At 43.9% G+C, this 16,772-nt stretch overlaps 1 protein-coding gene across 8 annotated transcripts in view; it reads left to right on the forward strand.

The window, feature by feature from the left end:
• Positions 1–36: 36 nt before the first annotated feature.
• Positions 37–16,772, forward strand: part of PLEKHA7 (pleckstrin homology domain containing A7) — a 142,617-nt gene continuing 125,881 nt past the window's right edge. For 6 of the 8 annotated variants that reach the window (XM_035326977.1, XM_035326980.1, XM_035326978.1 and 3 more), the window contains exons 1-3: positions 37–161; positions 265–341; positions 446–503. In XM_035326977.1, the coding sequence (XP_035182868.1) occupies positions 79–161; positions 265–341; positions 446–503 (218 nt within the window). In that variant the 5' untranslated portion in view covers positions 37–78. Of the gene's footprint in view, positions 162–264; positions 342–445; positions 504–6,624; positions 6,672–6,930; positions 6,963–16,772 lie in introns of those variants that run through there. The other 2 variants (XM_035326986.1, XM_035326987.1) reach the window with 2 other exon arrangements.

Raw genomic sequence — 16,772 nt, forward strand, 5'->3', positions numbered from 1 at the left:
CACTGGGCGCCGAGCGGCGGCCGGCGGCCCGCACCCCCTCCCCGGCCGGCCGGCCGCCTGGCTGCGCGCACGGCGAACATGGCGGCGGCGGTGGGGCGGGACGCGCTACCTGAGCACTGGTCCTACGGCGTCTGCAGGGACGGCCGCGTCTTCTTCATCGAGTAAGGGGGCGGCGGGAGGGACGGGGCCGGGAGGGGGCGAGGGGAGGCGGGGAGGGGCTGCCCGCCGCTAACAGGTGCACGTTGTCCGCTTCTCCCCCCGCAGCGACCTGACCCGCAGCACCACCTGGCTGCACCCGCGCACCGGGGAGCCCGTCAACTCCGGCCACATGATCCGCTCAGGTGGGGCCCCTGGGGGTCGTGCGCGTGTCCGTGTCCCTCCCTTACCCCGCTCCGAGGGGCCGAGCCCTCACCCCCTTCCCCCTTTCTCTCTGTGTCTCCGGCAGACCTGCCCCGCGGCTGGGAGGAGGGCTTCTCGGAGGAGGGCGCCAGCTACTTCATCGAGTGAGTGAGCGGGGCGGCGGGGGGCGCGGGGCGGGACCGGCCCGGGGGGCGCCTCAGCCCGGCGGGCAGCCCGCGGGGAGCGGCCCGGGCCCGGCACCGAGCGGCAGCCTCGCCGCTCCCGGCAACAGGTTGCCCCCCCCGGGGATGCCGGCTCGGGGCTTTGTTCGCTCCTCGCTCCGACCTGCTGGTGCTTCAGGCCCGCGGCCCCGTGGAGATCCGGCGCGGAGCAGGGCCCCGGGGCTGCCGCTGGTGCGAGCTGCAGGCGTGGTGCGGCACAACACGGTGCCCCGGGGAGCCTCCCTGGGAAGTGCGAACGCGAGCTTACAAGTGCGAGCGCTTGAAAGCTTTCACCTGCGGTGAAAGTCGAGGTTCAGTCAAGTCGGTGAAACCGGGAGGTGCCGTGGGTAAGTGGTTGTGTGCCACCTGTGGTGCCGTTGCGTTTTCCTTGGGAAGTCTGAAAGCGAGAGGAGTTCCAGAAACTAACCGTAACGGGCTGGAAAATGCTCTAAGTACCTTGCTGCTTCAGTACAGGACTGTTACAGGAACCCCAGACCACTGCAGGCACCCGTGTGACAGACGTTCAGCTTTGATAAGCCGGAGCGTGCCCCAAAACCTTTGACAAACCTGAGGCTTACAGTAAAGGTCAAACTTTGAAACCGCCGTGTGCCGGGAAAAGGAGGGATTGACTGATCAAAAGCATCTGGAATACCTTCAGTAGTAGGATGTTTGTTAAACACAAGTCCAGGTGATCCGAAAAGATGCATCACAGCCCTGGGGCAAGGCTGGATGCTGTGTACGGCAACCGCTCTTAACCTGCAACCAGTGCCTTGAAAGGAAGGAACTAAAGTCCTCCTGGTTCCACAGGTGGCCAGTGGAACCCTAAAATACGAGACCCATCCAGGCTGTCAGTGTAGTGTAAACAGATCCTTTACACAAATACAGAAACACGAACTACTGCTTCTCAGGAATACACCCATTTGCTTTTCTCTCCCGTCCAAAAGTTTACTGAGGCAATTCTTAGATCAGCTTATGGATCCTTTTCCCAGCTGCTCTATTTGAAAGAGTATTCTTGTACCTTGTCAGGCAATTACAAAGCTTTTAATTTCAGATCCTTTAAATTACACTTGTGTGCAGTGCATTGTCATACCTTGCGCTAATAGCATTCTTTAGCTTGAGTTGGAATTGCTGCAGGAAATGAAATACGGAAAGGAGCATGTATTTTACAGAGGTAAATAAAAGTTAAAGTTGGTTCTCTTCAGTCAAGAAAATGTTTTGCGAGGGGCAGCAGTAATTTTTGACAGAAATCAGTTCATCTGCTATTTCAGACCAACGATTCACTTGATGCAGTATCCTTGTCAGCAGTGATAATTCCCCAGGGCGGGTCCAGCCTCTCTGTTTCCATCTCAGAGTGGAATTTCTCTGGAGATTCTTTACATGGACGTGTCGAGCTCCTCTTTTGCTTGTGTAAACATCAGCATCCTTACACAGGGATTTCCACAGTTCATTGCTCTGTGTGTTCCTCCTATGTTGCTTCCACATGATGAGTTCTCAGCTTACAGAAAAGGTTACTGGTCCCTAAATGCATGATTTCACGTCGTACGATTAAATTCCATTTCCTAGCATTCCAGTCCACAAAACCCATGGGCTCTTCTTTAACTATCTGGTTCTCTATACCTGTGAGTTTCCAGTTTGGTGTCATCCACAGAAATTTCATGAGCACGTACTTAATTCTCGCTCCTTGATTACTAATTTATTGCATGGGGCTGGGAGGAATGCTACAAGTAACCACTCTCTCCTGTGACAATTTCCACTTCGGTGCAACCTGTTGCAGTTTCCTCGCTGATCAATTTCTTCATGTATCTTTTAAGTCTTATTCCTGTTTTAAATAATTTCCCGTGGGACATGTTATCAAACATTTAAATATACTTAGTAGACTAACTTCACTTACATAACTGATTTCTAGTGCATTAGTGATCACAGTGCTAGACGAAGTGTTGGATGTGAGCTGTCTTTCATTTAAAAAAACCAACGATTTCTGTGTCGATTTACTTCCATGTATTTATTCTTTCCTTCAGTACTATGGACAGTCTCAAAACATCATGGAGTAAAACGAAGGCTTATGATGTGGTCAAGCTTAACGAAACCAGTTAAGCTTCTTCTCCCCTTTCCCCATGCTGGGAGCTCTGAAATTTCCAGGGCTCCACTTCAGATGGGTAGGAGCTTTCTGAATTGATGTGCTCTGGTTTATAATCTGTTTTTTGTTTGTTTTTGATAGTTCAGCAGCTGTCCTGCACATTGGGGTGGGGGAAGGGGGGCTATTTTCCCTTTGGTTATTTATATAAGGTGTTTGTGTGAAATTGCATCCCTTCTTAGCTTTGTTTTGCTCAACTAAGTAAGCCAGGTTCTTTGTCCAGTCCCCTAAAAAGGGCTCTCCATCTGGTGAATTATCTGCAGTCCTTCTCTGCACCTCTTGCAGTATGAAGTCATCCTTGCTGCATGTGAGCGAGCTGAGTTGTGTACTGGAATGAGCTTTTGTGAGTCTCAAACAACAAAAGTGCTTTCTTGGCTTTACAAATTTCTCAGCTTTCTGTGTTTGAGCTTGTTTGCCTTTTTGGGGCAGACACCCACACTGACAGCACATGTGAATGCTGCCAGCTGACTGATACATCTAGATCCTTCCTTTCCTTTGCTGCTTTTCCTTTTAGGACGGTAACTTCTGTTGGGAAGTCATCTATAAAGCTTCATTCTAGTCCTTCCTGGTGCTGCACATCCAGGTCTTCCTGAATGACTGTACCGATTATTTTTCAGGTTTTCTTGATAGTGGCAAACCCTGTCGGGGTAGTCCTGCCTTTCACACTGAAATCACTAACTCATTAACTAAGTGACGTGTAAACTGATCTTTCTGGATCTCCGCTTGGTAGTTTCAGTAAAATCACACTTCTGCAGTTTATTTGCAACTTAAACAGCTTGCCCTAAGGAGAGAACGGGATAACTTTGTATGCAGCTTTATATGTCTTTCTGTGTACGTAACCTCCACATCTTTGTTAATCAGAGTCATGGCATGCTCAGCTCTACTCAGTGTAGGTACCTGTTATGAAAGGTTGCAATTTCATCACCTTTGCCTGAACTGCGACTTTTTTTTTGGCTGTATGACTTATTTCCTCTTTTCTTTGGATGACAAGAATGTGTGAAAAACAGCAATTTCACTTTTTTTTTTTTTTTTAAACCCTAGAAACAGAGCATTCAATTTGCTTAGCATGCCAGCCTTTGATCCACTTGACGAGGAATATTGATTTAGGAGTGCTGCTAGGACTGGCTGTTTCTTTGTCTAACAGTATGGCAGGCACCTTTCCCGACTTCACGAGCCAAGAGCGGCTTGCATTACTCTTTCACCTCTCTCTTAGGTCTATTTTGTTTTCCCTGCTGATGTTTTTGACATACGTTGTGTGTGTTGGGCAACTGCTTTATGTTCGAGTTGCTACAGGAAGAACATTGCTGAACGTGTGTGGGACTGAATGACGATCTACAACACTTGCTAGGGCTGTTTCGGGTAGCTGGGTTGCTGGTACGAAGCACGGCTAGTAGGTTCTTTTGGGGATGTTGTTTTTGGAGTTGTGACGTGCAGGGAAAAACATAGGTGATGGAAAACCAGCACGTGTGCATCATAGCTCAAGCTTTTGTTTCAATTTGCTTGTTGTCTTTTTCTGATCATCCAAAAGACTTTGGGCAGTTGAAAAGCACTGAAAATCTAGAATCCTTTCTTGTTACCTTCTTGCAGCTTTGAAAGATTGAGATGTCTATGTATGTAAAAGCATCTCTTCTTCCACTGTTAATACCTAGCAGACTTGTGTTAAAATATATTTAAAAAGCCAACAGCAAGCTGTGGAGGTTGTCTTAGAATGCTGAATTAATACCGCGTGTCACAAAGGTAATGCTGCATTCACAGTGTAGCTTGAAGTTAGGCACAAGCACGTGGAAATCAGCACTTAAATAGCCGAAGCTAGCCCTTTGATTCCTGAAATCAGTTTTTAGGTGAACCGTATCCAATTTGGGATCTTCCTCAGGTAGCAGGGGATGTACAAGAGACAGAATTTTTAAGGGCCATTGTTTGTAGCAGAAGTCTGTAACTGTTTGCATAATGAGCCTTTTTTCTTTTGTTTTTAAAGCTTTTATTGTGTATAGAAAGGCACACGGTACGTGGTTTCAAGCATTGGGCAATATTAAAAAGGGGAATTAGTGAGCACCCAATTGAAGCCTGTGTTTGTAGCTGCAGTTCTGTTCTTCGAACGCATCTGTTCAGATGCCTTGTCACTGGAAACCATACTGGAGCCTGGATTCGCTTCATGTGGGCTGTAGATGATACCCAGGTAATGATTATTTAATCGTAGAAGGCGGAAGGGGAAGAGACCGTCTGGACTGAGTTCAGCCATTGTGATTATCTGAGAAGATTGTTTTATAATCTCATTAATAAATGTAATCGACGTGTTTCTTTTGCCCTACAGAAGTTGATGGCTTCCCAGTTCCTAGCGGAATGTCAAAGGCTGTTGTTTTTTAGTGGCTGTCTAGGTGGGCTAGAGCACTACTTCCTGCATGGATGCCGTGGCCTGCTGTAAATGCTTTTGTTTGTTTTTTTCTTACTGTGTTTCCTGTGGTGGCTATTGCTGTAGAAGGTATTGGGGCACGTAACTCCTAGGAGTGAGGAGTAGTGACATCCCTCACGATGAGATCTTTGAAACAGAAGATGTTCTTTGTGGTTTTCGGACCTGTGCTTACATCAAAGGTTTCAGTTAGCACGTAAGTACAACGTGGTGTGAAATCCACCTGCGAGGAGCTGGCCAGAGTGAAGTACTTCGCTCTGTCCTTGCTCTGCATTGCCAGTTTGAGTTGCGTGGAGCTCCTGAAGTGGGATAGAAATGCTGTAGCTGGGACCACGTGCCCACTTACCCAACCAAAGCACACCATTAGAGCACTGGAGGGCAGCGGCTGGCAAAGTGAAGGGGCTGTGCGTGTTCTAAAGTGTCGTGGAGAAACTTTTGTGGAAGGAAAGGTCTGGTTGCACAGCGCCAGCTGAGGCTCTGGTTCGGATAAATCTTGGTAGGGAGTGTATGCAGCAGTCGGTAGGTCATGAGCGGCTCCTAGAGCTCAGAGTTGCTCTTGAGGGGACTGGACTTCATCGGAGTAATTTGTATGTGGGTGGAGACACAGATCAGAAATTTACAAGTGGAAGAAAATTGCCAGAACTGGATTTTGCCGTGGAATGTAAGGGTAGAAAAAGCTGTCCCATCCTGCAGCTCTGCAGGAGTAGAGACGGTCTTCAGCGGCCTCTGCTGGTCCGCGGGCAGGAAATGGGGCAGCGAGGGAAAAGCTGCTGGGTGAGGGTGAACCCGTGGTGCCTTTTTGGATGTTTTTTGTTTATGATTGGAAAAGCGATCTGTTTGGACAGCAAGGAAAAAAGATCTGTATAAAAAAGGAAATTGTATTGCTTGCAACTGTTTCTCTGTATCCTGTTGTCCTGTGCTCTCCAGCTCCGAGCTTGATCATGCAGCTAGTTTAATAAACTGTACTCTCCTGGATGGTGAACAAAACCCAGCTGGGAACGCTGGGCGTGCTGGGCAGATACAGCAGCTATATTTTGTTCAGGCTGAGGAAACGTGTCCGTTTTGATGGCAGTTACAATGAGAGACCTCTCATTGAAGAGCAAAGTAAGCGCTGATGGGTTTGTGCTCGGGCAGGGGTGGCTCAGGGCTGCAGGCAGCAGAAGCACTCCGTCCTTAGCTCCCAGCTGAAGGGAAAAGGGGACGTGGGTGCAGCCTGAATTGCAGGCCTCCCCCTGGAAGAGCAGGGTTGGAACTGTGCAGAAGGCAAACACCGCGTGTGGTTTGATTCAGTGGCGTGTACCAGGAGGAACATCGTGCGCGTTCCTGGGGGGGGCAAGGAGGGTACGGGGGAGGCCCCAGGTTTTGTTTGTTTTTAAACAAGGCTGCACCAGAACTACTTAGCTGGGTTTGTCTGTCCCCGTTTGCCCTTCTTCCAAAAGACACGCTTAGTTGTTGGGAAAACTGAAGTGTGGCTACCTGGGGACAGCAACAAGACCTGCTTTAAATGACATTTCCAGCATAATTCCCACTTGGTTGAGATGTCGTTTTGGGCGTTGAGTGCTTCTGGCAGGTGAAGTTTGTCTGGGTAACAGAGGAACGTTCTTCTCTCCTGGCTGGGGTTATTTGACTGATGTGTTGTAGCTCAGAAAGCAGGGTAGGATTTGGTTCTCCGGAGCTGCTGGCATCCTCTTTGCCTGTGAAATCATTCTTCCAAAATCCCCACCTATTTTGGCACATGTTCAGCTCCTTTAACGTGAAGCTGTCAAAAACAAACTTGAGTCATTCAGCCTGATTCCTGAAGCAGGATCCCCTTCTGCACTTGCTGAGTCTGTGAGCACCTGAACATGCGCATGTGTTTGAGGTATGTTGCAGTGAGGGTTTCAGTGCTTCTGAAAGTCTTGCTAAAATGTAAAGACTGAAAATAAACACAATTGTAACATATAGGTTTAGCTTTAGCCTTAAAAAATGTTTTTGTCATCTTGTGTTACATTTTAGACTGCTGTTAGAAGTGTGCAGTGTGTCTGCCACATCGGGGGAGGAAATAGATTATCTGTTCAACGCTTCTAATTCTCTTTACTTTATTGCTCATCTATAAAAAAAAAAAAAAAAAAAAAGATAATTTAGCATAATTGGAACAGCAGAATTTTGAGATATTAACAGTACATCTTTTGTTGAAGAAGTTTGCCTCATCAACCTATCGGTGACCATTGAACTCTCTAGCAAGCGGGCCTAGCTAAAAGGACTTCACTGATTTGCAGACAAATACATCATGCAAGGTATCTCTGCATTTTAAAATGGATTGCAAAAAAGTACAATTTACAGATGAGTCTGGTGATACTAAACAGTCTTAGCAAGCGCTGTGGTGAAGGGAGAAGTGTGTGTGTGTGCTTTGAAGTACATGGCTGCAGGTTTTTCTCCCTGGTTCTGTGCCCTGCATTTTCGAATCCTTCCGTTTGCTGCAGATGGGTTATACTAAAGTGAGTTTTCATCTCACTACTGATCAAAGTTTGCCATCATCTCGAACATTTACATTTCTATTCAAGTATACTGCTTTAGTATCGTTACGCCGCCTCCCTGCAAGGACTGGCTGGAATAATGCGGTGTCACATGTACTTCACATCACGCCTGATGCTATCCAATATGACTGCACATTCAAACTGTCTGTTAAATCTAATTTGGTTTGACTCTGCCTTCTAGATGTGCTTTTTAATTTCTTTTATGACCTTGGCTTGGATAATGATAAAAGATGGGGCTAAAACCTCATTTTATTTGTAGCTTAATTGTCTTTTCCTGCAGCATTATTAGACAGTTCTAAAACTTCTGCTTTGAGATATTGTCTGTAGAAGCAAATTTCTAATTAAAGAAGTTAAAAACCAAAAAGAATCTGGTTAAGCTCCCAGCCCTTCTTTTTTTTGGGTGTCTGCCACGTAGTACTTGGCAAGAACATCACTGGCTTGTCTAGGCAGGTACAAAAGCGTGTTGCCAGTAGGTAGTAGGTATGTGCTTTTCTTCCTGAAGGTTTCTTCCTTTAAGCCTTTGTTTTCCTTGTTGCCTATCTGTATCTCTGATGGATTTATCTTTAACTTAAAAAAAATACAGCCACAAATGCCAGAAAGTTTTGAATGAGTTTTGGATACACTGCTGAAATGAAGACTTTGAGTAACACTAAATCATATTTACAATGCTGTGTCAAGCCATGACGTTTATTATTAATCTTTATTCACTTCCTAGAGGCCAAATATCCTGACCTAAGAGTACTGAGCACTCTCTAAATGTGCATCGGTGTTGCAACACGCAGGTGATTTACCAGCTCTGTTTACCAGCTCTGTTTAGCCCGGGACTGTCAAATATGACTAAGCAGCAAAGCTGCTCATAAGTTTCTCCTTTATTTTATCTGAAAAAAATGTAGGGCTACTGGCTTTTTGCAAGCCGCATATTTGTTTCAAAATGTCATAGTTTCAGAGTAGTCCTCAAACTTGCTCTTAACTGCAGTGTTCCTCTACCCTTTTTCTGGGTGGAAGGCTGACTCATTTTGGTGAACTTCAGATGTTGTTCAGATGTTAACATCCTGGGGAGCACAGAAAAGCTGGAGGGACTCTGTTTGTTTAGCAGCCTGTGTAGACCAGAAATCAAAATGCCAATGTATTTTTTTTTCTCCTTTTTTTTTTTTTTTTTTTTTTTAATAGGTGTCCTTAAAAGCTGTTTTTTTTAGGTGTTTTAGATGGGGGCTCTGCCGGTTAATTTCTTAGTGCTCAAGTTCAATGCCTACTTTGGATCAAAGGGAGATGGAGACTTAGACAAATACTTAGAATAATAAATTTTCTATTTTGTCAGTGTCTGCACATCTGCAGACCGAACTGTACTAATGAGTGTGATTCACTGTATGTCATTTTCACCGATTGGGAAAGCAGCATTAATATTTTCTCCATATTTTTCTGGAGACTGGGGGTCATAACATTAGCTGTTTGTATGGGGAGATCAGACTAACCAAATCGTGATGTAAAGAGTTGTTCCGCAGACGATGTGGTGGTTCAAAATCTTGTTGAATTGCCTACGCTGAATCAAAATTAAAAGCTGCAAAATAGCGAAAACCACTTTTATTAGACGACACTTACCGGTTAGTTGATACTTACTGTTGCCATGTCAGGATGCCTTTGTAAACATACCTGATTTTTTAACTGTTCTTAAGTATTTTTTTTTAATTTTGTAAAAATATTGTCTATATTCCATTTTTAATGTGATTTTTTTTGCTTGTTTTCCAGTTAAGGCAATGGTGTTGTCAAGCAGCTTAGGACAACGTTTTGTTTTCCTTCCTTGCAAATCTTTGGAAGATGAAGTTCTTTAGGTGCTACTTTTGTGCCAACATCATTAAGTGTTAACATCAGTGTGACGTTCTTTAGGGTCACTGCCTGTTTGTTTTGCGCTTAAAGCCAGCTGGGTTGAGGAGCTGGGCGTCTGCGTCTCGGACAAAGGCTTACCTGCGAGTTGCATTTCCATACTCTTGGAGAGTATCGGGTTGTCTAAGGAAATACTGAAACAACGGAGTGGGGGAAAGAAAAGTGAATTACTGAGCTGTCTGGCAATGCCATATGATGAAGTAGTAAACCAGTACTCGTGGTTTTGACTATGCTCGTCACTTCACTGGTCAAATCTGTGGTTCGGGTAGCTCGGGGATGGATACCCGGGTAATGAGAAGGTCTGGAAGCTGCAGGAGAAGATGAGCAGGCATGGATGAAGGCGTGAATGGTGTGTGTGTGTATATACATATATGTAAATACATATATATGTGTGTATCTGCCGCCTCTGAGGAGAACAAATTCTTGACTGGGGGACAGGATGTAAAACTTAATGACGTGAGAGGGCTGGAAAGCTTTGTTTTGAATTAGTTGCAAATAACCAGTTTGATGGTACTGGTAGATAAAGAGGGCTGAAGAGAGAAACCAAGGGGGAAGTTGAAGTTTCTTTATGAGAATAACGTGACTTTTCTATTCCCTCACCACAAAAGCAGCAGTAATAGGGAGAAGATCTACAGATGCCAACAGGAGTTCAATTTTTAGTTTGTCTTCCTTGGCAGACCTAATTAGGGAACTACAGTTAGCACTTTAAGGGGTGTCTCTCATTACCAGCATGCTCTTCCTGTGTCACGGTGGTAGGAAGACAACAGAAGTTCAAGAAAAAGGTGATGTAGAAGTTGAATTAAGCACTGCCTGAAATCTTTTTTTTTTTTTTTAAAAAAAAAAAAGCAGATGCAGAGTGTGCTTTAAAGTGATGTAAGGAATAAAGCATCAAGACTTTTTGAATTATTAATGTACAGAAGAGAATTTTGTTTGTGTAGGGAGATGAGAAGGCTGGGAGATTTGTTTAGGCTGTCATACAGCTCTTTCCGGAGTGGTTTCTGTAACTATGATGAGGTACGTTGTAAATTAGCCCATTACATTTTTTTATGTGGGCGTAGGAAAAAATACATTTTTATTGTTAATGGCCTGTTAGAGAGTATTATGTTTGTTTCCTGTAGAAAGAAAATTTCAGATGGTTTATTCTTGATGACTTTTTAAGATTTACATGATTAGAAGCACAATAGGAAGTTCTGTTAATGAGCTGAATAAACTGTGGTGATTCCAAACCTGGGCAATGCAGACAGTCAGATGAGGAATAAAGTTCAATGGGGACACTTTTTTTTTTTTTTTTTTAAGTTAATGCTAAATTAACCTTTTGTCATTTCATCTCACCTTGAGCAGTTCTGGTACTGATAATGAGCATGTTTTCTACCTGTTATCAGGTCTGCTTAATGGTTTTGGGTGAGACCGTTTTAAAGAAACATGCTGAGAATGCTGTTCTTAGTGAATTTCAGCATTTTGTAAGATGCATAGGTGAGAAGATGAAATAAATTAAGCACGGTTTTGTGCTTGATTAATTTAACCAAGTTCTTAAGTATTCTGTCACAAGGTTTCTTGGTTCTGCAGATATGTAGAAATCTGCTGACCTCTGCAAATATCTCAAAACTTACACTTCTGTTGTATTACTCATCTTTGTGTTTTATTCATTCAGCTCAGCAGCTTCCATGCCAATTATCTTGACGTTCCATTTATTTTGGCTGCTGAAGTTTGCAGTGAAAATGCTAAATTGGTGTATATAAGGCTTGTCTGCCAGGGAGGTGACTAGAATTTTGAAGAAGGTACGAATTCTGAGTGCTCCGGTCTGTGAAGAGTGCCCACGTGAAGATTTAGAGTGGAATAGCGGTGTTAAAAAAGCCCTTGTGTTTTCAGCTGGTTTGAAGGTAGTTAACCCGTTCTTCCAAAGTTTTGGTGTCGAGCCCTGTTCAAAAAGTAGGAAATAAATGGAAACATCTGGACCTGCCATGTAGGAATGGATTAGTTTACAAGCAAACAACCTTGCTGGAAGCTTTTAACTACTTGTGAGGTAGACAAAAACAGTTTCTGTCTAATAGTCAAAGAAACTGCTTTTTTGTGCAAAGTGGAGTCTGTAGGATTTAGCATTAGTTGGAGCTTCTGACTTCATAAGTGAAATTGCTTCTGACTGTTAACCTTACCCTTCTTAACAATTCAATTAGCTTTCTTTATTTGTAGTTGTTTGCGTGTCATGTTTTGGATTTTTCTGAATACGGTATAAGAAATCTTTCAGAGGTTATTTCTGGAAACACGGGTGCAGCATGAAATGATTTTTGGTGATCTGGAGTAGAGGTCCCAAAACAGCTTAAGTCGTGGCAACAAGTATGTGGGTCCCACTTGATTCTCATTTCTGAGTTGAGCTGAAATAAATCGTTTCTTATGGATACGTTATAGAAGCAGGTTTGTGAATTTCTTGATAGACTCTTTATGAATGCCTCAGCTCACTGTAAGTAGTAGGATCTTGATGTCATGTTCTAATTTCAGACGGCATTTAATCTCAGTCTGTGAATTTGTTCTTCTGTTCCTACCTGGTAATAAATTGCAAAAGGAACAGGAGTGTAAGTGTTTTCCTGTAGTGTTTCTCAGCTTCTGACATAGCTGTTGACTAAATTAGCTGAATAAGAAGAGGAAATATTTTCTCTGTGTCTGCCAGGAAACTAAAGCATTAAACAAACTTTGCAAAGTAGCTCAGAGGTACAAGAATTATTTTATCACCATGTGTCATGGGCAAGTTGAATTAACTCATTAAAATGTGAAGCTTCTGATACTGTAGGAAAGATTTGTGCAGTATTGTTGTTTTTAGAGAATCATAAATGCATACATTTTGAATAGCTCTTGATCACATCAAGCTCTTAAAAGCAAGCCTTTGCGCTTTGTTTGTTATTAGGGAAAAAAAACACACAACAACAACCAAACACAAACCCTAGAATTTTAAATTCTGTATGTATGGAAACTAAAAATCATGTGACTTTTTTTTTTCTTCCTGTCATGCCATCTAAGATAGCAAATGCATTTATAATGGCTTCCATTCTTTAAGAAAGGTGCAGAGCTCTAATCTTGGAAGATTTGAACAGTGAAATTGTTTTTACTACCTAATCAGTTGGTGTTTAAATGTGTTTATGTTAAAATACATTTATGACGATGTAGCTAACCTCCTCCTCATCCTTTAAACAAAGTATTCTTCAGAAAGCTCCAGCAGGTCAAAGACTCTACGAGTTTGTGTAGTGGAAGCTTTTTTTTGTATCTCATACTAGGAAAATCTTCTGAGAAGTGAGCACTTGCCATCTTTGTAGAACAAGATCATCAAAAAACCCTGCTTATTGAGACAAATGGGTTTAAGGAGATGTTTGTGTTTTGGGTATTTTTCTTGAGGTAAAAAAAAGATCTTATCCCAGAGCTTTGGCGAACAGTAGGAAGAATTCTGTCTTTCTTGATTTATTTATTTTTTTTATGTTTCAGCTGTTAAAAGGTCAGTAAGCTTCTAGCTTGTAGAGTTGTCTGTAAATTTTCCTTTGTTGTTTGAAGTGTGGACCTTTACCGTTGGCTGGGGTAGACTCTAATCACCAACCCGATATTCACGTGGACTTGGGCAACTCTTATGGTGAAGCATTTCTTTAAGCATCCTGAGGATGGATGCTTGCTTCTCAACAGATAGTTAGAGGAAGGAGTTTACACCTAATCTGAAATTCCACAGCAGAGGAATGGCCTTTCAAGTTTTCTAGCTCTCCATTGTCCCTCTGCCCTGCCTTCCCCGAAGGTGTTAAGAGCAGTTTCTACAGGGCATGAAAAACAGGTTTATATTAGGTAATGCTTCTCTGGAAAGAAAGAAAAACTTACAGAAATAAAAACCGCCTTTGGAGAGTTTCTGCTGTGGAAAGCAAGCGTTTGAGTGCTTGGGGAAAAAAGGCAGACCAACCCACTCAAACGAGCCGCTGCTTAGTATGTACGTAGAGAAGAAAAATCATCATTTCTTATAAGCGTAGGCTTCTCCTTAGGTTGGCTGCTAAGGAGGCTTATCTTAAATATCACAGCTGCCTTTTGAAAGTTGGCTTGGTCTTATACGTGGTCTTCATTGTTCAGAGTAGCTGCAAACAAGTCAGGGATCAACCGTGAGCAGCTAAACTCTTGCCTTCTGTACAGCATTGGTACAGAATTGGTACATGGTGTCAGTGCTGCTGCTGATGGGGAAGCATTCCTCCTTTGTCAGGAGGTCGGATGCAGGTGCTTGTGGCCTGCGTAGTCAACACAGCTTGCTTCAGCATGCGCACGCTGAAGCGAAGCTGCAAATAGCAGACCTCAGCACTCAACTGCTCGAGGGTTATGAGGAGGTATTTCCTCTAGGGGCCGGGAGACGGCCTTCTCTGCCTGCGCGGGGAAAGCGGCGCCTTGCTGAGTCGATGGGTGGGTACGGAGGCTGAGAGCTTCCTTCCAGGGGCAGAAGACAGAGGCTGAGAGGGCTGCGGACATCGTTGGCGGTCTGGGCTGAATTCTTGTTACCGTATGTACGAGGAAGGCTGCTTGAAGAGGAAGCCGTGCAAAGTGGCAGCACCGATTGGAGTCTGAGGTGTGGCTCCACAGCTGTTTTGAGGCAATAAGGAAACTTGGTGATTTCTTTTTCTCTTCTTTCCTGACCCATACCACTCCTTTTGTATGGGCGTGTATGCATGTGTACGAGTTCCTTATATCCTGCAAGCAATGGAGGAGAGCTAGCTAAAGCTATACAAAAGACTTTGGCCTTGGTAGCTTGGGGTTTTGACCAGATAACTGTTTTTGTTTCTTTTCCTATGGGATGGTTTTACTCAGTGTCTGATTGTTAACATTTCCTCTTAGGTAGCAGGGTTGTGATGTAGAGAACAGACACGAGCTAGGATAACCGTGAAAGAGAATATTGGTTTATTGATTTCAAAAGGGTGGCAAAAAATTGATTAATCTTGGAAACAAAAGAGCTGTTGAACTTGTACACCTAGAAGAGTGCAGCTTCATGATTCTTGATTCTCTCCTTTTTGAGAATCTTTACTGGAAATGCAGCATGAGCACAGTGATCAAAACCACCCCAACGCCTTCGGATCTCCTGTGTCGGCACGCTGGGTTGGTAAGCGGTCTCACGATTCTCCCGCATAGCTCCTGAACTCTCCGAGGAGCTTTGCGGCGTGGTTAGCGGGCTTTGTCCCGAGGAACCTGCTTGTATGCTTGGTGTCAGCCGTGTGCGTTTGTGCGTTTCCATGACCACTGCATAAGCGGATCTGTGGTTTGGGGCTGGGAGGCGGTCCCAGGCTGCTGCAGGACACAAGGCAGTCCGCTGAGCAGTGCGCGCATCTGACTCCTTGCAGGAAGCCTCGCGCCACGGCTCCATACAAACCAGCTTAAAGAAAATGCTTAGTGATGCTTGTCCTTTTTTTTTTTTAATTTTACATCTGTGCTCTCCTGAAGTGACTAAGTAATTTTGCTGATGCTTAAGTACAAACTTTATTTAAAATAATTTTTAATAAATATTTTTAACAAATTTATCTCGTAATTTGGGACCTCAGTTGATAACTTTGAAAATGCCTTTTTATAAACCAAGCGTAGATGGTTTTCTGCCTGAAAAGAGAAAGTTTCAGATACTCAAATCATTAAAATGTTATTTTTCTAAGGTTGCCTGAGTCTTCCAGCTGAATTTTTGGGTTTTGGTTGAGGGCTTATAATAGTCTGAGAAGGAGCTGTGTTTTTTTTTTGGGGGGGTTGTTAATCGTCACACTGAGGTAAAAATGTTGCTTGAATAGCAATAGCTAGCTTCCTTTTTGAACAAAAGGGGTTTTCCCCTCTCAGGCTTGCCCGTTCACTCGCCTGTTTCACTGCTGCGTGTGGCATTTCGAGCGTGTTCTGGGGAAATACGACCATGGTCTGGCTTGTCACAAATTACCTGGCAGCTGAAATCTGGTGTTCCTGCGCTTACAAGCAATTGTTTCCTACCTTGGCTGCATTTGGAAGAATGGAGCAGCACCTTTCACGGCTGACTGCCTCCATAGGAGCAAGACTGTGGAAACGGGCTGCCGGTGAGTCTCCCCAGCAATAATCCGGCGTGCTGCCAAGTGCGGGGGGAGACCCCTCCTCAGATAAAGGACCTGAGGCCTGCCCGGTCACTCCTGTCTTACGGAGAAATAGGTTAGCTGTGCTCCCTGGGAGGCCTGACGTGCAGTGATGCTGGTTGTTGCTTGTTCCCCTGCCTGCAGCACGGCCCTGGGGATCTGTAGTCTGTGGGATGGGAGGGAGGCAGGCCTGCAAGTTGGTGCCTATTGTTGGCGACGTCGAAATGCACCAATACTTCCCCGGCGAAGCTGTTTTTACACACGTTCGTTAATAAAAGATTTGAAATGGCATGAAAATTCTCCTTTCAGGAATCCGTCAAAGGACCAGCGCTCAGTTCCCAGAACAGCTTTCCCAAGCAGTTTGGTTATCCTTAGATGTACGGGAGGGACCAGATGCTCCCACTGCTTACAGTAACGCTCACAAGAACCATGTAAAGAAACCAAGTTCAAACATTTCTTCACACTCTGGACAATGTCTGCAGTTTAAGTTCAGTTTATTATATGCTTTCCTATTTCATTTTAGATTCAAAACGAGACCTGAGAAATACATGCTTGTTTTAAATTGTTATTTGCGAGAATTGCGTACGGGCTCTGCAGGCTTCTGCTGTGCCACAAGAGGGCATTTTTGGTGCCAACTGTGCTGCTGCTAAGGAATAAATATGCTTTTAAATGTCTCACTTTGGGTATAATCTTGAAAAATGGAATTGACATGATGCTTTTCTCCAGGCTCCTTAGTTTCATAACTAAAAAGGAATAGTTTGAGATCTTTGTATTCCTAGTTAGCATTGAATTGTTCAGTGCTTTTTGTAATTACATAAAGCCTAAGTATTTAGAGGAGATTCTTTTAGGTTCTGTCTTCTGTGCCCGGTTAGTAAATACATGATTAAATAAATGATCTGCCTAATAGTGATTACAAAGAATTAAATGGGACACGGAGAAAATATGATGCTGGGGGTCTTTCTGGAACAAGTAACTTTAGTAAGGTGGTTCAGCGTGGAAGATGGTACTCATGAGAGCAGTGTATCCTTTTGTTCTAGTTATATAGAATACAGGAATAATAAAAGTAGAGGAAATGTAACTAGAAGTACTGTAAGTACTGCTGTGTACTGTAACTGATGCAAGATACCATCGTGCTAACGTTTTATAGAGTTCACATTCTATTGCTGTCAGTCAGCAATATTGTAAATGGGAAGT

This window comes from Oxyura jamaicensis, chromosome 5, assembly GCF_011077185.1.
Source record: "Oxyura jamaicensis isolate SHBP4307 breed ruddy duck chromosome 5, BPBGC_Ojam_1.0, whole genome shotgun sequence".
In the NCBI taxonomy this organism is placed as follows: Eukaryota; Metazoa; Chordata; class Aves; order Anseriformes; family Anatidae; genus Oxyura; species Oxyura jamaicensis.